General features: G+C 39.8%; 2 protein-coding genes across 6 annotated transcripts in view; one reads left to right on the top strand and one right to left on the bottom strand.

Annotated features, from left to right (window-relative positions):
* Positions 1-10,528, top strand: part of LRCH1 (leucine rich repeats and calponin homology domain containing 1) — a 201,603-nt gene extending 191,075 nt beyond the window's left edge. Inside the window, exon 20 of one of the 2 annotated variants that reach the window (XR_012644535.1) lies at positions 7,127-7,248. Coding sequence is in view for 1 of the 2 variants with exons in the window: in XM_074988003.1 (XP_074844104.1) it covers positions 7,127-7,240 (114 nt within the window). In the remaining variant the exon portion in view is untranslated. Of the gene's footprint in view, positions 1-7,126 lie in introns of both variants that reach the window. The other variant, XM_074988003.1, reaches the window with a different exon arrangement.
* A 5,299-nt stretch (positions 10,529-15,827) lies between these two features.
* Positions 15,828-26,640, bottom strand: part of ESD (esterase D) — a 28,536-nt gene continuing 17,723 nt past the window's right edge. For all 4 annotated transcript variants that reach the window (XM_074982775.1, XM_074982755.1, XM_074982765.1 and 1 more), the window contains exons 6-10: positions 22,502-22,626; positions 21,676-21,795; positions 18,112-18,210; positions 16,945-17,112; positions 15,828-16,072 (exon numbers count right to left, since the gene is read on the bottom strand). In XM_074982775.1, coding sequence (XP_074838876.1) covers positions 15,992-16,072; positions 16,945-17,112; positions 18,112-18,210; positions 21,676-21,795; positions 22,502-22,626 — 593 coding nt within the window. In that variant the 3' untranslated portion in view covers positions 15,828-15,991. The remainder of the gene's footprint in view (positions 16,073-16,944; positions 17,113-18,111; positions 18,211-21,675; positions 21,796-22,501; positions 22,627-26,640) is intronic.

Here is a 26,640-nt window from a genome sequence, read left to right as displayed (position 1 = left end):
GATAGAGCATGTGGCATTGTCATGGCATTAAAAGTACTCCAAAGGGATCTGTTTGAATAGCAAGCAGTGAGATACCCTCTCACCTGCCTCTTCACTTTAGAGATGTATTCTCAAAGTTTACCCTATTCTCAAAGTATTCTCAAAGTTTTACATGAGCCAACTCCAGTTGAAGTCAGTAGTAAAATTGCCACTGACTCATGCCCTTAGCGAATAATAGTGAAATCCTGTTTTCTGTTCCAAAAGCTATAATGACATTATTATCATTGAAATGTTACATGAAAAGGAAATGTCCTTGGCATTTTACTCACATTCTTATAAAAACTAGCATCATTTCCATGCATGCATGTGGAGAAGTTCAGATAGCAGGAGTTGAGCATCATTTTGTAGTAGACTCTTGGCAATTACTTCATTCCCTCGTATTTTAATATATGCTCAGAGTGTTAGGTGGGAAGAAGAGTTGCACAATAGAGATTTTTGAATCCTTTTCCCTAATGTACAATACAAAATGCAATTCTTATTCACTAAAGCTGCGTCTACAGTAGCCCCCTCCGTTCGGAAGGGGCATGGTAATGAGGGATTTCAGCAGATGCTAATGAGATGCTACCATGAATATGCAGTGCCTCATTAGCATAACGATCACACGTGATTAGAAGGTGCCACTTTCGAAATGCATGCTGCCCATGTAGACGTGGGCCTTTCAAAAGTACCCCCTGATTTCAAAAGCCCCTTCTTCCCATTTGGTTTTCGGAAGAAGGGGCTTTCAAATTCCAGTGGTCTTTTTGAAAGGCCCTGTCTACATGGGCAGCCTGCGTTTCGAAAGCAGCACTTTCAAATTGCATGTGGCCACCATTATGCTAATGAGGTGCTGCATATTCATGGCAGCATCTCATTAGCATCTGCCCAAATCCCTCATTACCATGCCCCTTGTGAAAGGAGGGGGCTAGTGAAGATATAGCCTAAGATTTGTCTCACACATCTGAACACTTATATGTGAGATTCTGGCATATTTAAATTGCTTTTGCTATAGGCATAGCTTTTCTATTGCTATTTAATACACTTATCATTATTAGGCTTTTGGAGTTAACTCTCCTTTTAGCTTAAGGCTGTTATGTTCTTAGAATATTATGGTGAAATTGTCAAGTATTTAGGTAACATAATTGATCTATTTTAAAATAATGTGGCAAGGAACGTCCCTGGAATTTGAAGATCTGGATTTGCAAAAGGCCTCCAGCCTGCCTTCCGAGTTGGAAGTGTAACATTTTGTTTCTGAAAATATTTGTGCATATAATTACACTTACAATTCTATTGACAGCCTCAGCAAATGCTGTTAATTGTAAATGTAATATTGCCCATGCGTAGTTGAACTCTGATTCTTAAAAATCATAAGAATGGCAATACTGGGTCAGACCAAAGGTCTAGCTAGCCCAGTATCCTGTCTTCAGACAGTGGCCAATGCCAGGTGCCCCAGAGGGAATGAACATAACAAGTAATCACCAAGTAATCCATTCCCTGTTGCTCATTCTCAGCTTCTGGCAAATATAGCTGGATGCTCAACATGAACATCTGTAAATGAAATCATATTGCTTAATTATGTGCCTATCTGATTTAGTGGCCATAGTCGCTTTCTTAGTCACAGACACTGGGGTTTTAGTTGTCTTGAAGCTGTCAGTTAGCTTAGATTAATCCACTTCACTCAGTAGCCTTAACTTTAAGGCAACTAATATCTAAGAAAATAGAAGTACGTTTTCGTGCCAAGTTTATACTGACTCCTCTTAATGTTGTTTCCTGTCATTTTAGTGTTTACTGTCACCCCAGTCAAATCAACCATCTTGTTCTGTGGCCAAAAGATTTCTCTGAGGATGGCGTTTGCATTTGTGGCTATATCTGCATCTTTGTCTTCTCTTACTTCTCTGCTGGTAGCAGTGTGGCACAGCCTACTGACTGACTTTACTCTCTGTACTATTACATTATGCCTCATTTGTTGATTGAAAGAAGTTTGTTCCTTCCTTCTACATAACTGTGCAAATAACGTTCAAAATTATATCCGTCTTTTTGAATTGTTTTCTAAAAAAGTTTTGCAATCTTGTCATATAATATAGTACGTTTCTCTTATATGATTGTTTCAGAGCTGTACAGTAAGTGCATTCCTCATGTTTTAGAGGTAGCACTTGTAGGTGTGGTCGGGCAGAAGAGAAGAAGAGCTGTCTGATATTCAGGGAGAATTATTGAATGCGGGTAATTTGGAGGGATGGGGTCTAAGCTAAACCACAATCAAGTCTTTGAAAAGGCTCCTACTGATTTCCTTGGAGTTTTCATAAAGGTCTTAGTAAGATTTGATTCTTCCTTTACAAAAACTACCAGGAAGTTTTTGAGCTGTGATTTGAAAAGAATAGGGTTTGAGTTTGTGGATATAGAAAAGGTTGCCCTAGATAGTAGGAGCAATGTAGAAACCGGAATATAAAGCTCTTTATTGAAGTGAACTACAGAATAGAGTTAGTTATGAAAATGAAGCAGTCAGAGGAATATATTCTGTTTTTAGGGTGGTACAGGAATTAATAACTTGTGTTTGTTCATTAGTTTGTTCTTTGTGAATTTGCAATGTCCACTGTCTTGTTGGCATTGTAGAAGCCTTTGAATATGGGAAAGAACTAAGCATGAAAGGGGGAGATATATAGTGGGAATAAGAAATATGCTCATATCAAAATATGTTTTTTCTGATTTTTTTTTTGCTTAAAAAACCAGAAACTAAACCTACAGTCTGCTTTTATAAGTGTCCTTAAAAAGTTTCCTTTTATTTGAAAATAACACTCCTAGGTATTGGCTTTATATTTGCGTGGATTATCGCAGTAGGTTTTGGACTTGCTAATTCATTTTCTTTAAAGAGAAAGCAAAGCGATATTGGAGAGGACTTTATGGTCTAAAATGAATAGCAGAACTTGTTTACTCTTTGCAGTTACTCTTTCTGATTAATTGTAAAGCAGTAAACACTGTAGCCAGGAAAAATCAATAGGTAAATCAAAAAATTTCTGACTCATATAGGTGGCTAGATTTAAGGCTACCTCTACACGAGAAGCTCCTGTCAACAAAAGTGACTTTTGGAAGAGAGTTCCCAGCAAAACTTCTGTCGACAGGTTGTCTCTACACATAAAAGCAAATTGAAAGAGCAATCCACTCTGTTTCCGGAGAGTAGGCAGACTGCCTGGCCCTCTCTCAACAGAACAGCTGACTGGAAACTCTGCAAATAGGGCTGCCCAGTGAACCGGAAGCCACCTCTGTCAACAAAAGGGCACCAGAGGATCTACGTGGCTGTTTTGTCAACAGAACGCTGTGGTGTTGTAGAGGCATTGTACCTGAACGGGGAGAGGTATAATGCTGCTGGCAGATGTGCCAGGTTTTGTCAACAAACTGTCAACAAAGTGCATTTTGTGTGTAGACACTCTGTGGGCTTTCCTGACAAAAGCCCAGTTTTGCTGGGAAAAGTCTATCGTGTAGACGTCGTCTAAAAATCTTTTAAGTGTAAGGTTTGCATTTGGCTTCAATAGAAGTGATTTGAGACAAACATTTTAGTGTAAGATGCATTCAGAGTTACAAATGCTTAGCAGTGATTTTTTAATGATGTTCCTTAGTCTCTTATCAAAGGCTTATAGCTGTTTTTCTTTGGTTTTCAAATACTTCAGTGTCCAGTATTTTAAAACACAGTAATTTCATGTCTGAAAATGAAAGGATAATAAATGATCAGTATTCGGAGAAGCCCTCATGTCACTTTTTTGTTCGGTTTTCTTAGCTTAGCCCCTATTTCAGAGGGGCCATATTCAGTGGGAGTAGAAAAGCACTTTTCACTTGACTTTAAAACATATTCAGTATGGAATGTAAATATTTCTTTATCTGAAAATATAAGATCAGAATGTTTTATACCTAGAATCTAAAACTGAGGACGTTATGAGCAGGATTTTCTTGAGACATTAGGTTGACCACAGTTCCTTTACTACAAGACATGTCTGAATAAACCTTTATATTGCCAGAAGTGAAGAAAACCTTAATTTTTATCTTGTGTTTGAAACTGAAAACATCTGTACTTTTACCAATCAACTTGTGTGCCAATTTGCATCTAAAGGAGGAACTTTAAGCCTTCTAACATCTCTGTGCATCTCTTCAAAAAAAAAAAAATTCCCTTAATGAAGAAGCAAAATTTCAGGTCGAGTTGCCTGACCCTTTGAGAGTCAAGATGGGCCTCGCTGAGATTGTTTTCATGATTTCAGTTAAGTCTATTTCATGCCAGTCAAAGATTCTAACAACAGTAATAAGAGTCAGTGCTGGTTAAGTAGATGCACTGTGCTGCGTTACTGCAGTGAATTCAGTGATGAATAATAAAGTTGAAAGCTAACACAGTGAAGAGTGGCAGATGCAATAATTTTCAACAGCTTCTGGCTCTCCCTGTATGTCCTATATTTGACATGCAAAATGCAAAGTTTGATTTTTATCTTGTTTTAAACTAGGCTACTGAATATGTTTATGTTGCGGGTATGTATCCTGTAGGTGTACAACCTTGTGCCATGATTAATCAACCTCAAGCTAAGCCTAAACTGGCTGACACACAACTTGGACATAGGGCCTCAAAGAAAAAGCCTCTGTGTTACATGAACTTGTATTTGTGATTCAGTGGCTGGTGGTACTTTTCCTGCTGAGGCAGTGTTAAACCGAGGCCTCGAGTTTTTTATTGTTGCCAGAGGTGCTACCATTTTGATTATATAATTGAGGTTCTGACCTCTTGTGTTCATTAGCAACCTGGTGGCATTTTCTGTAACAATATAAGCTGGGGTCAGCAACCAAAATAGCAAGAAGAGCCTTTTTTTTTCAAATTTGGTAAAAATTCAATAACTTAAGAGCTGCAATGCGTGTGAATACAAGATGGTCTTTAATAAATAATATTAAACCATATTTTTGTAACCCCTATTTTAAGAACAGGGCGCACACAATGATTTGTAATGTGATACGTTTACTGCAGGACATTCACAAACTTTTTACATAGTCTGTTTCCTTACACTTTCCATGGTGTGTTTATACCACTGTCCTCCTGACTTTCACTCCCGAGCCCACTTTAATTATCCCAATTTTACTGCACATTTAATTTCAGTTTTCTTTCTTAAAATGCCTGTTGCCTTTCACAGCAGGAATGCCACAAGCTTCCTTTTCCTTATCCAAATCAAGACTTGATTAGCAACATGATCCAAACACAGATACGGTACCATATCCCACAACGTACTGCACATATTAAAGGGGTAGCTATCCAACATTTCGCAATCGCATAGCGTTTGCTATTTAGGTAGGACTTGTTGGTCTTTTAGACATTCACTACTTATTGTAAATAATCAGGGTTTTTTGTTTTGTTTCTTTGTGTGTGTGTGTTTGTTTTACATTGCCATTATATTGTCGGGAGCCACATAGAAGCCCTTAAAGAGCCGCATATGGCTCCAGAGCCACAGGTTGCAGACCCCTGGTATAGGCCAAATCTCACCAGGAAAGTAAGTGGTCTTAGAATGAGAGAGTGTCTTGTCATGGATTAGAAGCAGGCTATGGCAGAAAACAAAAGTTAGAAATATATGGTTACTCTTCATTGTATCCAGAGACAAACTGTGGGATGCAACACACACCTGTACCAAAACCTGTGTAGTTTAATATATTTATCAATTATCTGGGAATAAACAGTGAAGTCACAAAATTTGCAGGTGATATAGAATTATATAGACTAGGAAAGTCCATAAAGGAACTTCTGAGGGACCTGTCTGAGATAGGGAAAGCACAATGACAGATGAAGTTCTCATGATTAACAAGGTCAGGAGCATATGTATTTAGAGAAATAATTTCAGCCACTGAGACAAATTATTGGGTTTTAACTGAATGATAACATGAGGAGAAATCCATTTATAACTGGAGAGAAGCATAAACGAAACAAAAGGCTCATACACATAAGTAATAAGGTAGAAAATATTACATCATTATTATATAAAATATGCCATATTATATTCAGTATTAAACTGGATTAGAGAAGGGGAAAGACTATCAGAAGAAGAGAGAGTGAAAAGATAATGAATATGGGAGACATGGCAGAGGTAAACAAAATAATGCATGATATAGAACAGATAAATGAGATCCTCCTTTTTATCCCATCTCACATTCTAAAAGAAGGGTGCTTTTAAAAAGTGAACATTTAAAGCTAAGAAAAAGAAATAGTTTTTTGCATAATTAACCTGTGGTGCTCATTACCATTAGATTTCAGTTGCTAAGATTTTAGCAGAATGACAAACTGGATTAGCATGAGACTATTCACAATTGTATTAGGGAAAGCATTATTTTAGAAACCAGGTGCTAATTGATGGGGATTAGGAATAAACTTCCTCTTTGGAGGCTATTCCATAATGCTCCACTCTGGTATTATCTAGTGGCGGAGTCAGAATAATAGACTAGGTGTTTGTTCTGATGTAGCGGTTCCTAGAAACAGCTGGTAGGTTTCACCTCTGCTGAATTCCATTGATGGATGAAGTAATCCCTCTGCACAGCAATGTAACTTTGTAAAGAACTTTGAAATCAATTAGCAAATTATTACATTAAATGTAGAATGTTGTTTTTCGTGTTTGTCTATTGATTGTAATTACTGTTGTTCAAGATGTATATTCCAGGGTGAAAACCTCATCCTACTGAATTCAATAGCAAAACTCCCTTTCACTTGGGTAGACTTGGGATTTCACCCCAGGATTTTTTTTTTTTTAAAGTAATGGGCACATGTCACAGTATCTCACTATTACTGTCTGTGGTGTTGGTGTTTTCACAGTGATTCCACACTACATGAATGTATGATCAGACTCGTGGCTGAAAACTAATTGTGAATATGGTATTAAAATGTTTGTTTTACTTAAGAGAATTTAAGAATAAGATGGTTTCTTGTTAGCCCCACAGTAACCTAGAATGCTTAAAAATCTCAAACTAGGCCAAGTGTGCCATCAGCAAAACAAGAGAATTAGTTCTGTAGAAAGCATAGAAAGTTTTCCCAATAGCTGTATTTGCATATAGCAAGATTTTGCAGTAAGAGCTGGGAGGTCTAATCTTTGCTGTTCTGTTTTTCTTCTAGGAGAAGCTCTGTCTACCACATCATATCCTAGAAGAAAGAGGCTTGGTAAAAGTGAGCATAACAGTTCAAGCATTATTAGATGTAACCACAATGAAGCAAGCTTTATTCACATGAAACTACTATTTCTGCTGTAATCCGCTCCAGTGTGCCATAAAAGTACCAAACCACTGCTCATCATTTCAGAGTGCATTGAAAAATATCTTTCTATTCCAAAAGACTGTTCCTACATTTCTGAACTGAAAACATCTTTCAGGCTATCTAAAGATATCAGACTGCAAACTAGTAATCATTTTATAAAGCAAACTGCCGGCATTTCACTGCTTTTATAGCTCAATTTGTACAGCTCCTATTAAAACAGCCACCTCCCTGCCACTTGTGTGAAGTACAGCTGCCTTGCAGCAAAATATGCTCATCTTACTAAAGCAAGAGCATCTTAATTTTTTTCAAAGAACTGAATTTACCACATTTTGTTTTTCTGCAGTTGCTTCAGGCCCTTGCCTTTAAAAATTTTCCAGACTTAAAATATTTATATAAATATTATTTATTAGTGAGTTATTCATCCTTTGGATGCAAAATGTAAATTAGGAAACTATTTTATTACTGCTTTTTTGTGGTTAAACACTTTATTTTAATATAAATATTTAGTTATTTTTTTTCTACTTGGTGTGCAGTAATTCTAGATACCCATAATCATATTTTCTAATATGTATGATAAACAGTTTAAAAAAAAAAAGGTGCTTTAATGAAAAGAACTGTTAGCTGGGATGGCATTCTTTATTTTTGGGATTGTGGAAGATGGTATAGTCCAGGGGTGACCAAACGTTTTACGTTGGGCCCCACTTTTCATCCCTGCAATTAGCAGGGCCCACCCCCAATCTGTCCTATGTAATCCAAAGTGGTGGAAATTTTGGTTATGTTCATGCATTATATATATAAAACCCTTTCAGCACACGTAAGAAGATATGTAGAATGTGAAAAGCTTATTAATCAGTTTATAAATCTGAATACATGTACATAAAAACAGTAATATAGTCTAACATTTGTAATGTGATGGGTGAGTCTAAGGCTCAGCAGCTGATCATGTTGCGTGCCTTCCCCCTGACGAGGGGGTCCACTTTGCTCACCCCTGGTATAGTCTGTCTCCATTCCAGTTCGTTTTCAACATTCCAGCACCTCCCCGCCGACCCCTGCCTGAGATGAAATTGGTTGAACTGAGGAGAAGCACGCCTTTTTATTTGTATATAGCTGTTATTAGAAAAAGGAAAGATTAAACTTGAAAACGCAAATGTGAACAAATATTTTTGATTGATACTTAATTTACTATGCACAAGACATTACATTTTTGTGACAACAAATAGATGATGCGCATTAGCACCATGTGTCTTGAACTATAACTTTGCACTGTAACTTGAGTAATTGTAAGAGGATACAGCACGATAGAACAAATGAAAAACAGCACAAGAAAGGATGGGGTGGGGGTGGTGGTGAAGAGAATGTTGTCCAGAAAGTCAAAAATGTTTGTTTTTTAAAAAAAGAGGTTCTGTTAAGAAAATATCATTGCCTTGCAAATGTTTTAAGTGGTTGTAGATGGCCTGATCCTTCAAATATGTACTGCAGATTGCAGTGTTTACTACTGTTACTCACCTAATTAATGAACTTGCATAATATTTCTCCTCTTACTGTGCACTCTGCTTTCTGGTGAGTATTTGCAGGATCTGATCCCTTGTCCCAATTCAGCAGCAGGAAATAAAGATTTTTTTTTTGTTACTTTTAATATCAAAAGAAGATTTTAAAGCTTAATTTATTTTTCAGACATTTTCAGACAAATATTTTAGGTAGCAAAGTTCTAGCATAGTGATTTTTTCACCACTTTAGGAACATCAATCATCTTTCATATGCAAATCTAGTGATATAAGTAATTTAGGCAAACGACAGGAAAGTTGCATGTGGTAAAAAGGGTGGCTGTTAGGGGTCCATGTCACATTGAAGGAAGGGGAATAAGAAACGCATTATAGCAAAAGTGAGACAATATAGAGGGCAAATTGAATAGTGAAAACAGCTATGGAAAATAAATCTGTTTAAAAAATGTGTACACTTGTCACAGTATTGTATATTCTAGGCAGAGTTATATGCGTGTTCACACACAGACGCTGGATTTAAAAATGACCAGTATTCCAATGAATTATATTTTTAATCCTGAATGTATACTGTTCAAATGCAGTATTTGTGTTTTTAACATCACAGATTATATGGTACACATTGACAACAACCTGTTTTTTTGTGTGTGTGTGTGTGTGTGTTTTTCGGGAGGGGGGATGGGGGGCAGGATGTGAACTCAAGCACAATAGGATGTTACATAGAGCAGGCATGGAATATTCAGTTCAACCAAAGCAAAAGCTTTTGTTCTATAAAGGGAACGTTGACTTACATTGCAATTTTGATTGGCAGCTAGCACGTGGTTTCCTATAAAATGTATTGTGCACTTTAACACTAAATTAAAATGTATTTTAATATTTTACAAAGCTGCACAAAAACCTGTTTTGTCAAATAGCATGAACAATGTAAAAAAATAGGTTTTCAACTTTGAGTATATCAAACTTTGAAAGCATTCAAAATTGACTATATAAATAGGACTATTGATTGTTGCATTGAGGGGTAAAATGCCGGTTCCTATTTTTTTTTACAATGTATATATGGCAACGTGAAGCTCTGTAATTATTATTTTGACAAATCCTGGATTTTTCGTAATTAAATTTTGTTTTTTCTCCTAGTAGTGACTTTCAATATTTGCTTAAAATTGACTGTAAATAGCTCTAAATATTTTGTAATACAGCTTTTTTAATGCAATCTCAAACTGTATAGCTAAAAAAGCATCTTCATGACTTTTGTACTCTCTTTGTATGTGCAATAAAAATGCATGGCCTCCTGACAATACCTAAGCAATGAATATTGTGTACATAGTGCAAACCATACTGTAGCGGCAATTAAACCATTTTATTTGTATTCATTTACTGACAGTCTCATGACTGAGAATTTGTACAATAAATCCATAGTTGTTGGAAGAAATCAGATGCAAATAAAAGAAGCAAAGTGCCTTCTTTTTTAGGAAACCAAGTTCAAACCAGAGCTAACTAAAGGTCCTTTTGCTCTTACCGACCATTTCTCCAGACAAGTTTGGCTAGAAACCCCACCATTTGCACTTGCCAATAGGTGCAATGTTTGCATTTTTCAGGGTGTGTTTTTATGGCACAGCAGCATTTCGCTGTAAATGCTTCCTTGGGCGCATTCTGTGCTGAGAGAACAGCAAAATCTATGTAGGTATCTCATTTCTCTGCTACACCTTCATTGGATTGCTTTATGACCCTGCTCCCATTTCTAGTATGTTTGCCCACAGACTGGGACAGTGGAGCTGTGGGGTGATTTATCTGTTGTATGTACTGCTGGCAGAAAGGTTCCCTTTTTTCCCACCCCACCCCACCCCCCCGCCCCATCTCTAAAGCAGGATGAAAGGTGGAAGCTTATTTGATATTGAGAACAAACTTGAAACTAGAGCCCTGGGGTGTCCAACCAGTTCTGAAGCAGTAGCCACTATAGCAAACTACCATAGACCCCTTTCGGAGGGGCTATGGTAATGTGGCACTTTGAGATATGCTAATGAGGTGCTGCAATGTATATGCAGTGCCTCGTTAGCATAATGGCAGCCACGCATGCTTCTAAACTGCCCATTTCGAAACGCAGCGGCCCATGTAGCCGAGGGGGGGGCCTTGCAAAACAACCCCCTGATTTCGCAAGCCCATTATTCCCATCTGGCTTGGGGAAGAAGGGGCTTTCAAAATCAGGAAGCTATTTTGAGAGGCCGCCCGGCTACACAGGCTGCTGTGTTTCAAAGATGGCAGTTTTGAAGCGTGTGCAGCTGCTATTATGCTAATGAGGTGCTGCATATTCATGGCAGCACCTCATTAGCATATCCCAAAGTGCCATGTTACCATAGCCCTTTGAGGGGGCTAGTGTGGCCACAGCCTTATTGTTCAAGCCAACTAGCCACGTGTGTGGCTATGGCTAGTGTGTTGGACACCACAGGCCTACAAAGCGTGTGTTTGGTAAGGAAAATAATTTTACCTGTTGTCCTGAGAATTAATATTGCCTCTACAGCTGCATGTACTTTTAACATGTTTTTTACAGCAGGAGAAGATGGGTCTCTTTCTTAAAGAATTTATAGTCCAAGGCCTGAGGCTCTAAAACTACAATGACTAATGAATGCCCTTGCTGGTTTTTTTGGGAGTTAAAGCAGACTGGCTTCATTGGTCTGCATACAGTGACAAAGCTACAGAGTAATGTTACAGCAGCTGCATTAATAAGAGAGAAACTGGCAGTGTTATAAGCTAGGCAGTTTATAGAGGTGAATTTCTCCAGGATCAGTCAAACATAAGCTGAGCGTTTTGGCTGAGCTAGCTGTATGTACATTGACATGGAATGCAAATTTGAACCACACATTCTGTGCTCAAGTTCCTCATGTGTTTTGTTGTAGAATCAAGGATTCTGTTTTTCTGTCCCAGGAGCTGACAGCATTACCAAGGGGAGAGATTCTGCTACCTTGCTCTTGGTCACATCCCTTCCTGCAAGAAGAAACCAGGCTGGTGTGAAGAATGGATAGTGTTGCTGTTGCAATGAGAGATCCAGTTTCCAAAAACCAGCCTTCCCCCGACTTCCATTGGTATCCATAGGCACAGCATGTCTTATCACTGTCATTGGGCTGGGACTTATGTATTAATGCACCTTCTTTTAGAGTTAATTTTATAACACCTCCTCCAGGCCACAGTGCTTTCTAAAACAACTGACCATAGGAAAGAGCTTAAGAACATACATAAGAATGGCCATACTGAGTCAGACCAAAGGTCCATCTAGCCCAGTATCCTGTCGGCCGACAGTAGCCAATGCCAGGTGCCCCACAGGAGGTGAACCGAAGACAATGATCAAGCGATTTGGCTCCTGCCATCCATCTCCTGCCTTCAACAAAAGGCTAGGCACCATTCCTTACCCCTTGCTAATAGCCATCTATGGACCTAACCTCCAAACATTTATTGAGCTCTTTTTTAAACTGTTAAGAGTCCTGGCCTTCGCAGCGTCCTCTGGTAAGGAGTTCCACAGGTTGACTGTGCGCTGCTTTGACTTGGTTATCATGGTCAGCTCTCATGTGCTTGCACTGGCTCCAAAAATCACCTCCACGAGAAGGTATCAGACTCGTCACTGCAGCTAGGTTTGGCAGCAAAACCAACTGCTGCCCTGGGATAGTAAGTGATTCAGTGTTCTTAATAAAAAAGGCGACATTTTCTGTATCTAAACCTGTACATGGGCGGGTGTTCACATCAGGAAGCTGAGACTGTAACAGATCTCTTGCTGAAAAGTAGATTGAGTCAGGCAGGAGCTGCATCTCGTGCACCTCCCCAAGTACCCTGGGAGATTTTAAAAATAGACCTTGTAATGCAAGAAGTATGAGCCTGCTTTCCTCACAGAGGCTAGGGTTGAGCTTGCAGTTGCGACCAATCTACCATTGTAAGGTTATCCTGTTTAATGTATCCTAAATTTAATAAAAAAAAAAAACAAAAAGCAGTCAAGTAAAGTTAGCACTTCAAAGACTAACAAACCTTCCCCCCACCCCTCCACTCTGATTTACTCACCTTGATTTTTTTTTTTCTGATTTGTCCTCCTTGCTTACTGTTTTTGGTTCTCTGTGCCTTAAATACTGAGTCTGTTCTGGTCTGGCTATGGTCTGAAGTGGGTCTGTCCAACAAAAGCTCACCTAACAAATTAGCTTGCTAGTCTTTAAAGTGCTACTTGACTGCTTTTTGTTTTGATCATATACAGACTAGCTTGGCTCCCTCTCTTACTAAATTTAATAAAATATTTGTGACGTAATTGCCTTTGAAAGAAAATACAGGGAGTAAAATCTTAAATTTTACTTCAAAGGACTGCATCTGACAAAGCAGGTCTTTGCCCATGAAAGCTTATGCTCCAAAAAATCTGTTAGTCTATAAGGTGCCATAGGACTTGTTGTTTTTGTGGATACAGACTAACATGGCTACCTCTCTGACTCAAAGGAAATACAACTTTTCACACCTGTTTTTAATTCCTTGTAGCATCCACCTGCCTGGCACTTGTTATTGTAGAGTGATAAATATCATGAGATAGCAGCAGGAATTATATATTTGTAGTTAAAATGGTTTCTGCTTAGTTATGGGCAGAGAGGTCGTCATGGAAATCCACTTTGGAGGACATATTCTGATTAGATACATACTGCTCTCTAGATTTCACAAATTAATTTTGCTTTCAGGGAGATGAACACGGTACAGTTTTTCAAATGAAGTTAAATTAACACTTTGCAAAGTCCCATGACAGCACTGTTGACAGGGAACCTGCAATGAAGAGTTGTAACACAACCCTGCAACAGAAACAGCCACTGGTGAGACCTGACTCCCCTCCTCACAAGGGTACAGATAAAATAATGCCTGAAAAATAATCTGCCAGTGTGTAAATAACACTTCACAAACCAATCACGTGATTTTAAATTACGTGGCTATTTCAGAATGGATTAGGACAGGACACTTGACAATATAGAATAAAATAGCCGTGTTTAGCACAACATACCCATGCTGATAAAACAGCTGATTAAGAATGGTTACCCTGATGAGTATCATACGTGGTGCACATGGTTGAGAGCTTGTTAGCACATTTAAATTGGCCCAATGCCTAGTGTGCCACAGCTCCAGCTTGCTAGAGATCAGACCTTTGTTGTAATGTTAATTTTTAAAAACACTACACAGCTTTTCTAATAGCAGTGTGTAGCAGTGCCTTTGTACTGTCATGCATCTGCACAGGACTTGGTGGGAGAGTCCAGTAGGTGAAAGGAAAGGAGTTTTTTTTTCCTGCCAGTTGCTTAAAACCTACCAGACTCACAGCTGTTCAGAAGCTAGCCTGTTAGTAACTCAGAGCAGAACTGTGTCGGCCTCTTGTGGAAAATACAGATGTGATTTTCCTCAAAAGAAGTGCCTTTGAATTTTGTTTGCCAATTACAGGCCCTGACATGGTATTTGGTGTCCTCTGTCAGACGAGCAGTTCTACAAGTAAGTTTTCAGCATGGAAAACAGCCTGCTTAGGGGTGAGTGGATGGTTGGTTTTGTTTGTGTCCTAGAGAATTAGAGCACTATGTTCACTGTTTCAGTGATGGGAAAGTGACCATAGTCAACATCTTGCCCTCCCCTTCCTTACCCACTGCTGGACTATCAGCACGTGTAACTGAAGTGCTCACTGTGCTCTCTAGGTAGTTTTTAAGCCAACAGTCACTCAATAAAGTATTATGTATCTTTAGCACTGTAGTTAGTGGGGACTGTGGAAGTAAAACTTTGATCAAGTGGTGTATGCATCTGAGAACCAAACATTTCCTGCACAAGCCCAACTACTAAACCTTTCTGTCCAGAGGGCAGAGGCAAGAGTTGAGTAAGAGATTCTGCAAAGTTGGATGAAAGCTCGGCCCTAGCTCCTTTATTTCATTAAAAGACATGAAATTACATTACTGACTTATTACTTGTTCCACATGGCATTGCTTCCATGAAAATCAGGATATCTGAACACAAACAAGAAGAGATGGTCCATAAACTCTATTAAGATGAGGTCCCTGGTTAGGTTAGAGAACCTCTCTTAGTAAGTTCTCTCAGGGACTTGGTGTAGGTAAGAAATTCTTCCTCCAAAGCTACTGTAAAGCAGTAGAGCTATTACCACTATTGGAGAAGGGAGGAGGACTGACAGCTGGATTCACAAAGTGCACAAAAAGCTCTTGCATGGTGAACAGCCAGAGGAGGTTAGCTAAATTCTGCCCCATCCTACAAAGCCTTTTTAATGCCACTCATGCAAATGGGTCTTAACTTGAGGTAACTCTCTAAAATCTTGATAAAGACTAGGTTGACAATATCTCCTCCCCTCCACCCCCCCATCCCAAAAAAAAAAAAAAAACAACCCACAAAAACACCACGACCACCAGGCAGTTACACATCATGGGGAAGCATTTTAAATCTGGTACAATAGGGTACCACTTTTACTCAGGTAAAATAGCCCCCTTTGTCCTCAGACAGGAAGGTAATGGTAATATATTAAAAAGGTAGAATTATCCACCCCTCAAACTAATTAGAGAACAACTCTTTATTCCTCCACGCCTGGAAGAACCTGTAGCCTTTGCCAGTCAGTAAGTTTCTAGGGGAAGAAAATGATAACAAGGATGAACCGCTCCCTTTAATACCCGATTTCAGATAGCTGTCTTTAGTGTGTCTTGTCACAGAAGCCTTTTCCGTTCACACAGCCCACAGGCTCATTGCTAACAAGAGATGGGTTGTCTGCCTTTTCCATCAACAATTGTGGATTTTGGCCTGGAAATACATTTGACTAGAAAGGAGAAAAATCACTTCAGCACAAAGCCTTGTATTCAAAATTGTCCAGTTACTGTTTTGTGCTGAGTGCGTGACAAACTGGTAGCATTATTCTCCTCTCACTCAAACATCCTCCTGTTGCAGTCTCTACCCTCTTGAGACTAGTGACACATTGTACAACACTATGCTGTTTAAATACTACAGCTCTTCAATGATAGTTTCAGTTCTAAGCCATTGCCTCGAGGCTTTTCTAAGGAGATTAAACAACTTTCAAACCAGAGGAGCACATTCAAAAAAAATATTTATTTTGAAGTACACAGGGAATGGAGGAATTATGTAGCTCTATCATCACCATGACTCCATTTTTATAGGCACTAATTCAGCAAGTGATTTTTGTTTACGGGTGTGTACGTATTGACTTGTCCTGGATGGAAGAAATGCCTCGGGTTCAAGCATTAAGGTATTTTGCATGGTGTCGGATGTGATCATTAATAAATGTAGCAATGAAGAAGTAGCTGTGATCGTACCCCTAGCAAAGAAACAAAGACAGATTCAGCAATTCACGCAATTGGAACAGTGGGCTTTTGAGTATTGTTAATGACAACTCCTAATGTCCACTTATTTTAAGAAGTCAGTAACAAACTTGTTTGAGATGCATGCAAGGCCTGGGAGGCTACATAAATGGCTGTGTACTAGGCTGCCTATCCCAATGAAGATGGGAACACTCCATAAAGTAAGGGAAGGGAAGTAGTAAATAACACCTGCTGTACAGGCAGGAGCTGTCTTGGGAAGACACAGCAGATAGCATGGAGTCACTTCAAGAACCCTGAAGAATTTCAGGCTGGTGCACCGCTATGCCATAATGCTACAGGAAAGGGAGGGCCTCCTTTGCCTCTATAGGATTCTGTTAGCCAAAACTAACAAAGCACTATATAAAACAGCTCCGCACTTGCTGATTTACTTTATATAACTCCATGAAGTATTTTAAATATATACAGTTGAGAACTCAAGTAAAGGCGTTGTGACAAAAGCATGCTGTGGATACTTATTCTGAACAAAATGCATAGACTTATCAGCCCTCTGCCAAGAGAATGGATTGCACTCTGAATGCACTATTAGGTTTAAGCTAAAAATCAGCTTCAATGTGACTAAGTCAGTGAGTTCTAGTAGACTGGTCACTGAATGGAGCCAGGAGAGCTTCTCAGCCCTGCCACTGACAGGTGGTGTGACCTTGGGTAAATCACTGTACACCTTTGGCCTTTAGCTGTCTGGTCTGTTTCAGGACAGGGACCCTCTCAGGCTAGCTGCTCCACCTTTTAGGCACACAGTCACCCAGTAATTACAAGATGGATGCATCAGACAGGATTTTAATTAAAAAAAAAAAAAAAAAAGGCCCCTTGCCTGTTGCAGTCTAAAGACGACAGGGATTTTCTGCTCCGTGCAGGCAGCAATAAAGTTGTCAGGCAGCAACTGTCCTGCTGAAAGGAACTGGTCATCTTTGCCCTGATCAATTAAGATGTCAAGATGGGAATCTGGATAAGACTTCACAAGATGAGTAGCATCATATGCCTGCAGAAGTGAAATGAAACTAATTACATGTGTAACAAAATGTTCAAGAACGTAATTTTTCACCTAGTAACCACACAAATAAGTTGGGTTAGAATTACATTAAAAGTAAAAATACTAAAAGGCTATCCAAATTATAGAGTAAGTTGAATGTGACTTACGGATTTTTCAGTTCAAAGTTAGGGCTCTAAAGCCAAAACCCTCTCTCTCACTTGGACTCTAATCATGTTTTACTGGAATCAAGCCTAATAGTATTTAATCACAAACCAAGTATTTTGCCAGCCAGCCCCAACAGAATTTAGAATTACAAACCTCTGATCAACAGCTTGCTACTCTAAGAAACAATTCCTTAGTGCACAAGAATACAGAACCTCTGGGGATTGGACGCTGTAGCTCAGACAGGCATACCATGCTAGCTTTAGTCTAGCTAGATTCAGCAACATGGACTTCAGCATGAGTGAGCCTTTCAGTTAGCCTAAGTATGAGGGTGGTTGGGAGAGGGTGCTAGCATGGGCCACCACATCTATGCTGCTTCTGTAAGGTGCTAGCTTGAGCGAAGCTAGCCTGCCTATATTATTATGGCTCCCTTCACTTGTAGGCTCCTCCCAGGTCTTAAAAAAAGAGCCATCAGAGCTTTTCCATCCAGGTAAAATGGGATGATATTTGCATCTGTTGAGAGTTCCCAAGAAGCAGATGAACAGCCAGACCTTGCTGTCATTTCTACTTATCTCATAATGCAAGATATTCAGAAGTGAAGAGAAAATTTACTCTGGCTAAGAGCAGCTGCTGGTTAAAATACAGTTTTGGTAGCATGCCAGCCAGCAGTAAGATGGTGATGGGTATGCACACAGTTACTGTACAGCAGGGTTCAGTGTTTGGGGATCGGCTGATTTTGTTATGTTAGAATACTACATTACCACGTCATATTTGGCTTCCCAATTCTGTAGTGTTGACACAACCAACTTTACAATTCATTAAATGACTGCACTTTCCAGCACATACCTCCCATTTACTTGTATCTGATCCCAGATATCCACCAAAGGCTTTCTTCCCCCATGGACACTGAACTGGATTGCAGATAGGAGCAAATGCTGATACAGACTGTTCAGAACACAAAAGTAGAAGCATTAAGAAAAGTCATTTTGAAAAGCAAGATGTGAGCAGAAAGCATTTTCCAAAGCTGTTTTAATGTTACAATTGTAGGACACTGGGGAGAAACTGAATGCTGTCTAGAGGGAACACTAGAGCAAATCTCCTGCCCCACTCCTTGCACTTTTTTTAAAAAATGTACAGAAAAACACCAGTCACGAATAAATGCTCAGAGACCACAAAAGGTACAACTAGCTCTTCCCTCTCTCCTACCCCAAAACTAGCAGCTCCCATTGAATACTAGAGAGAGACGTGATTTGCTAACAAAAAATGCAGTGAGTTCCTAAAGCTCTGTTTTCAATCAATCTTAGGAACATAAAAACGACCATACCAGGACAGATCAATGGTCCATCTAGCCCAGTATTCTATTTTCCAATAGTGGCCTATGCCAGGTGCTTCAAAGGGAATGAACAGAACAGGCAATCATCAAGTGATCTACTCCATCACCCATTCCCAGCTTCTGCCAAACAGAGGCTAGGGACACCCTCGCTACCCATCCAGACTAACAACCACTGTTAGTGAATTTATCTAGTTTTTTTCCCTGAATCTTATAGTTCTGAGGCTTTACATTCCTCTGGAATTTCTCCTTAATTAACTGTTGCAAAGAACTCTATCTTTCCAAGACAAATCACTCTAGCTAGGTCTACACTACAAAGTTCTGTCTACAGAAAGAAGTCACTGTCAGAGTTTTGCCAACACAGCCTCTGTCTACAGAACACCTTCACACCTAATAGGGGCTCCCCATGTTGACGCCCTCTGTCGAGAGAGAGTGGACGACTGCCCAGCCTTCTGTCGACAGAACAGCCAATCGAAAGATCTGCAAAGAGGTAGCCTGGTGAACCGGAAGTTCTCCTTATTGACATAGGTCCCCTGGAGCATCTACACTATTTTTCTGTTGACAGAATTGGTCTACAGAGGCGTTATGCCTCAAACTTTCAAGACATAACTCTTCCGGGAAAACCACTGTGTTCTGTTGACAGATTCTCAACAGAAGGCATTTGCAGTGTGGACGCTCCCTAGTTTTGTCAACAGGAGGCCTCTTCTATCAACAGAACTTTGAAGTCTAGACACAGCTTCTGTGACATTTAATTTTTGTTAGATAGAAATAATTAAGTGGTATGAAAGATTAATGTTAATCCAAAGAGATTTCATATATTTCTTATATTGGACTTTTTCCATGCATTCAAAATATTTGTTTAAAGGGAGACCTTCTACATCGGGATGTGACATAGCAATTCTCTTCATTATCTGAATTATTTTAACATTCCAATTGTGTTTTAACCTTGTTTCAAATTCAGAGTAAGAAGAGAAACTGAGATGTATTTTAGTAACAGCGATAGGCAATCTGTTCAACTGCAAATTTTTATATGAATATGTTTTGACGTATGAAGTAACTACTGTGATCTTCTTTGCACACGTAAATTATGGTCTCTTGCCCTGTGGTTCTGACTGTGGTCTTGTAGAGACAAGCTACTGGTGTTCTAATTGAGCAGGTATGTCATGATCTTGCTTAAGAAGAAGCCGCTCACGGGGGTGGGGAGGGGAAAGCATGCATCTTCTAATGATAAATTTTTATATTAGCTTTGTCATCACATAGTCCTCTAAAAATAAACAGAGAAAATGCAACCCTGGAGTACTCCTGATTCTTAGTCCAATACAACCATTGTCCCTCATACAATTATATGTACCATGGTAAAGTTCCTGTTAGGCACAGTAAATCCTCAACAATAAATAAGAACCGATGGGACTTAAGATCAGGGTGACAAATGTACCTCCTGTAAAATGGAAATAAATAGAGCCCTGCAAATCCATGGATATTCACTTTGAATTCCTGGGTCTCTGCATCTGTGGATATCCACTGCTTATTTTCGCATATGCAGATACCAATTTTGTATCCATGCAGATCTCTAGCAATAAAATGACCTGCCAATACTTCACGTATATGATAATGATAGAAAATGGGTGAAACGTTTTATCTATCTTGGTAGTTGGCTATTAGTAGGAGAATCTTCAACTAAAGATGTCACATTGGTCTTGCATCAACTACATCTCAGCATCCTCAAAGGACTCTTTGGGTTGTGGGAGGTATGTGGAACAAGTGAAGGCAGGTCTACACTACAGAAGAAGGTCAAATTAAGGCACGCAATTCTAGCTAAATTAATTATGCAGTTAGGAGTCAATGTAACTTAATTTGGGCTTCTAGGCCGTCTCCACTAAGGGAGGTCGACGGGAGCATGTGTTCTTGTTGACAACCCTCACTCCTAATGGGAGGCAGGAATAGAATACAGGGACGACACCCTGTAAATCAGATTTAGCACTAAATGGAACTCTGGAAGATCAACCATGGTAGGGTCAATGTCCCCCACAGTGAAGATGTACCCTGAGAACAGTTTTCAGTGTGGTGGTGGTGACTCTTCTTCTATATAGAGCAGAAACAAGGCCATTTAAACAGCTGAGGACTCAAAAGAGTTTTCCATATCTAAAGTTACAGTGTATTCTTAGCATCTATTAGTTAGACTTTGTCACAAACAAGGAAATACTGGGATGGTTCTGGCACGCTGCAGACCCAGCCAAATGAAAACCAGGACACTGATGATGGGATCCTGGCCAATGGGCAGAAAGAGGAACATTTCTATAAAAGATTTATGGAGTGGAGGTAAAAGGAAGTAGAACATGAGGTCAGCCAAAAACGAGACTGGAAGATGTGACTGAGGGATTTCAGAAGTCCAAATCCTCCCGTACTGACTCACGATGAAGGAAGATTCTTGCAAGGAATGAATTGTTCAAGATGGAAGTCCCATCTATGTGACACCACAGCTACACTACTGCCACATGAATCTGCTGCTGCTTAACTACAGTAGTTGAGATAGAACAATAAAGGGCAAAATTTGAGGAGTAAAGGGACTTCGAAGAACCCTGGGCACTCGAAAGTACTGGCGGGTGAGCTGCGGCTACATGCAAGCCAGCACTTAGAAGTTTAACACTTCAAGGTTGCTGCGGGGGGGGGGGGGGCGGGGGGGGGCGCGGATTTGCTTAATGAAGTGCTGCATATGCACCACAGCACTTCATCAATAAACTCCCAACACCCTACTTAACATCCGCCCTTCACAGCAGGGAGCTAGTGATGACAAGCCCTAAGACTTTTTTTAAAATCTCCAGTGAAGATGAGATTTAACTCAGTTTTTAACTTTTTGAATTCTGTTGTTGGTATTTCACCAACACAAAAAAGCTGTTACAGCAGCATTCAGTACTAAGGTAGTGCTAGTACCAACTACCAATAGGATCTTTAGATTAAAACTCGACTTGTTGCAATCTTCAAGATTATAAATAACAGCAAATTTAACTTGAATTTGATTTTTAAACTTTTTCATGAGAAGACGAAATAAAACATTGCATGCATAAAACTTAGTATCTTACTTTGTATTTTCCAGGATTCTTCAAAGCAAGGATAAGAGCTCCATGGCCTCCCATTGAGTGCCCAAAAACAGACATCCTTTCTGAGTCAGCTGGAAAATTGGCTTTTATTAATTTAGGCAGCTGAAAAAAATAAATCAAACAAGATTTTAATATGTTGGGATTTTGCAAGTAACACAATTTAATGTGATCTACTACTGTGTTTTAATTCAAATAAAATAATTATGAGATTAAAAGTACAAGTTTGTTTTAACTTGTTAAATTTGTTTATTTAACTTGAGTTTTCAGACTTGTCACCTCAACTCTTAACTACTGAATATCACTAATAAAACAAAAGGAAACATTTCAAACATCTGACACTGCAATGATCTCATGGTCTACAAGATGTTTAGTCAACTAACCATATTACTGCAATACGTTTATGTAAATAGATATGTATAAAAAGATTTTCATCTTTCATTATGACCTTGTTTTCACATTAACTAAATCTCTAAATATGTTCTCACAAAAATCAGCACACCATCACCTTGTTCTGGAGGGCCTTTTGTATTTCATATCCTAGTCAACATAAGTTTTTAAACTGGAACTTGCCTGCTGCAGATCAACAGACTTCTGTGTGTTACTCATCTTAATAGATTTGTTCAAGCATTCTATTTTGAAATTGAGGACATCTGACTGCTAATGAAAATGGACCAATCTGATATGCATAGCAAGCAGCCATTTCACTACAACAGTCCATTGAAAGGAGATCAGTCCTTCTAATCGAGGCAAAACAATGGGATTGAATTTACCACATGTAGCAATATAATTTCACTTGGAAAAAAGTCACCTCATCCTTTACGTATGAGTACATTCTATAGTTGGTTTTCCATGGTTCTTCAGTGGCATCTACATAGAAACCAGCACCTGTGCCAAAATCCCAGCTTTCATCTTCTCCTTCAATATTGCAACCACCTAGCATGAAAACATAATTCTGTGTTTACTGTCCAATCTTTATCAGATGTTGATGTTAGGGTTTTCTTTTCTAGTATATAAACCACACCTTTCTTGTTGAACCTGGATAAAATTAGCCTTTGTGCCTCAGTGCCCCCAAAACTGTAAAATGTAGATAACTATGTTTAAACAATCACACAGTCATTTTGAGCCTTAACTAGTAAATGTTTTCAAAGCAGTCGAAGACCCACAATTAAGTAGAAAATGGAAAGTGTTCTACTTTTCCCTTCTGTCTCTTTCAATCCCCTTCAAAAAAGGTTTCATAAACAGATAAACGTTATTCATAGATTTATCAAGATGTGTGGGGAGGAATGTATAAAACCATATTTTAAAATATCAGAATTTGTCTCTGATGTACAGATATTAATTGGCTTAAATCTTACTATTTGTGTACACTATGAATTTCTTATCAAGTAAGTCCAAGGACATGTTAGAAAACAGAAATTCTAGGCAATTTTCCTCACAACACAAGATACCCTATACAACCAAATATTCTGAATGCTTTGTCCAGTCTAGTTTTGAATTATTCAAATTACACATTCTACTTCTTCCCCTGGGATTTTACAAGTCTAATAAATCTCACAATCAGGAATATATTCTGTAAATTAATTCTAAATTCACCTTTTCTCTGTTTCACGTCAATTTTAATCTCCTACACAACCTAAATCCTTCTCCTTTTAAATAACGGTAGACATCTCCTCCCTCACCATGGTATAAAGTCAGTACCTAATATCTATATGTCTCCCTTAAATATAGTCCATCCAGCTATCTCTTATCCCGCTTCAGTTTGCCCCTGATTTGACAGTAATGGGTCCCAAAACTCTTCTTATCAGCATATGCACAACATGTCTCAGGTGGCATGTGATCAGAATTAATCACTGAATTTAGTCCCATGGGAACTGAACATAGTATTTAAGCAAAAAGCAGTCAAGTAGCACTTTAAAGACTAGCAAAATAGTTTATTAGGTGAGCTTTCGTGGGACAGACCCACTTCTTCAGACCATAGCCAGACCAGAACAGACTCAATATTTAAGGCACAGAGAACCAAAAACAGTAAACAAGGAGGACAAATCAGCAAAAGATAATCAAGGGGAGCAAATCAGCGAGTGGAGAGGTTGGGGGGGGGAAGGTCAAGAATTAGATTAGATTGCTCAATCTAACTCTTGACCTCCCCCCCCACACCCCTCCGCTCGCTGATTTGCTCCCCTTGGTTATCTTTTTCTGATTTGTCCTCCTTGCTTACTGTTTTTGGTTCTCTGTGCCTTAAATATTGAGTCTGTTCTGGTCTGGCTATGGTCTGAAGAAGTGGGTCTGTCCCACGAAATCTCACCTAATAAACTATTTTGCTTGTCTTTAAAGTGCTACTTGACTGCTTTTTGTTTTGGTAGTGTATAGACTAGCACAGCTTCCTCTCTGATAGTATTTAAGATGTCACTAACACAGGGCCCATTACTTATTTCCTTGATAACATGCCTGTTTATTAAAATAACCACACACAGAATGACAAGGGACTTTTCTGCTGTCTCATTAAATTGCAAACCCTTATCTCATTTGATCCAGCCGTTAGAACAACTTATGTGTGCATACCTGTCTGCTTATCATAGACCATGCATGGGGCTTTTCAAAGGATCAACATTCAGCCCCCTCCTGTGACAAGGACTCTGCCAAAAAACAAGGGATTCTGGAACTTGGGAACTATAGGCTGTTAAAAGTATTCTGGCTATTAAAGGAATGGTAGGACTTGCTGGAAATATTTCCATCAAGGAAAAGAGTAGGGAAGGACAAGTGTGTTATTTGCTAAAGGAAAAGGCTTAAGGGAAAACACGAAAAACCAGCCTGGGAGGAAGCCTCAGAGGAGATGAATGCAGAATTGTTTGGGATTCTCCATGAAGAGGGGCAAATGCCTACAATAAAGGGAAAAAATGTTCACTTATATCCTCATGAAGAGGCTTGAAAACAAACAGGCTTTTTCCTGTTTGATTATTTCAGTGTATCACGTTAAAATCTTCTTCATTCAGCTGGAGGACTAAACCACCAAGGGGGGAACTGAGCCACTGCACAAAATCAGCCAGAAAGGTAAACTGCCCCATCACAGTATCATTTTTAACTTCTTCTTCTCTTGGCTTGTAAGTTTATACACCCATTGCATTGTGTCTCAAACGTCGACAGTGAGCTTCAAGGCAAGGACTGCTGATTTTATGCATTTGTCTGGAAGAACTGGGCCTATAAAAATGTAAGAGCAGAAGAACGGCTACCCTGGCTCAGACCACGGTCTATCTAGCCCAATCCCAGGAATGAACAGAACAGGTAATCATCAAGTGATCCCTCCCCTGTCACCCATTCCTAGCTTCTAACAAACAGAGGTTAGGGACACCACTCCTACACCTCCTGGTTCATAGCCATTGATGGACCTAACCTCCATTAATTTATCTAGCTCTTTTTTGAACCCCGTTAAACGCATTCTATGATTAGTCACCTGACTCCTAAATATACTTCTTTGGCTGCATCTACAGTATGAGATAAAATCAAATTTAATTCAGTTAGCTTGATTCTACCATGTGACTGTCTTCACTGTAAAGACCAGTAGCTTGACTTTGGGTGCAGTAATCTCAAGATTACAAAATCGCAGTTACCCGACAGGTATAGCATCAAGCTCAAATTCAGAAGTTTGATTAAAGGCCAGCATGGAAGCACCACATATTAAGAGCAAATTTATTAGCTTCCAGAGGTGTCCTGTATGTAACCCACAATGGCCCTCTCAGTGCTCCACTCTGGCCGCTGATCTCCAGTAACAGGAAGAGTCTGAATTTCCAAGCAGGAGCAGCCAGCCTTCAGCTGTGGGCTCTTGTTAGTATGACAGCCTGAGAAATGGCATTGTTCCTTCTGTGCTATGCTATCTACCCACTCAAATAGGCCCTGCAGGGAGCTTGCAGCTCAGTCTTTATACTTGCTTTTTTTTCTGTGCTGCCTGGCACCAGCCCCCGTCACACCATACCACATATCAACAAGGCTGTGCTGATGGTTGTGCTTGCATTACATGCTGAGAAACTTCTCAACGGCTGACTTTCATTTGTGAATCTCCTTCCCTCCCCCACAGGTGCCACACAGTCTGGGTCTTTCTCACACTTTGCCACATCACGAGAGTAGCCCCCAACCCAACCCAATGAAAGAATGTGCCTGCCATTCAGTGCTGACCATGCTGCCAGTCACGCATTTAGAGCTCCAAGGGTGGGAAAGATACTGGGGGCTTTGCTGCTGCCATGGCAAGGGACCACCTCAACTGTCCCCCCCCCCGCCAAAACTACTGACCCCCTGCTTTGCCCATACCAATTCTCGCTGCTGCCGGGGAAGTCTCCCTCGGTGGCTAAGGGACTCACTGCAGCCGGGGAAGGACCACTTCAACTGGTCTTCCACTGAACCACACTCCCCTTGGCCCATACTGGGGCTTGCTGCCACTGGGGAAAGGTCTCCCCCAGTGGCTAAGGTGTTTGCTGCTGCCACTGGGGAAGGACCAACTGGCCCCCAGCTGCACCCCACCTTCACCCACACCAGGTCTCACTGTTGATTGGTGGTTGGGGGGGGGGGGGGGGGGGGACCAAAAATTTTCTTTTCCTGCACGTCCCTATCCTCTTTCTTCTCACTTTAAAAACAGTCTGGGCCCCTGTATTACTTTAAGGGATCACACGCGTGCAATGATGGGAGGTGGGATACTCAATGGATGGCCAGCTGAGAACACAGTAGTTGCATGGAAGCCTTATAGTGCACTGAAAATCCAAAGACTCTCCCCAGCACCAATATAGGGTATGGAGAAACCAAATACTCTTTTTTCCCCCACACTTTCCTGTCCTCTTTCTTCTCAATTTAAAAAACAGTCCGGACCCCGCATTATTTTCAGGGATCGCATGCACGCAATGATGTGAAGTGGGACAAGTGGACGGCCAGTTGAGAATACAGTCACTGCACTCATGTTGTCAA

This window comes from Carettochelys insculpta, chromosome 1 (assembly GCF_033958435.1).
Source record: "Carettochelys insculpta isolate YL-2023 chromosome 1, ASM3395843v1, whole genome shotgun sequence".
Lineage (NCBI taxonomy): Eukaryota > Metazoa > Chordata > Testudines > Carettochelyidae > Carettochelys > Carettochelys insculpta.
The sequence above is the reverse complement of the archived record's forward strand: the minus strand, read 5'-3'. Positions and strand labels throughout refer to the sequence as shown.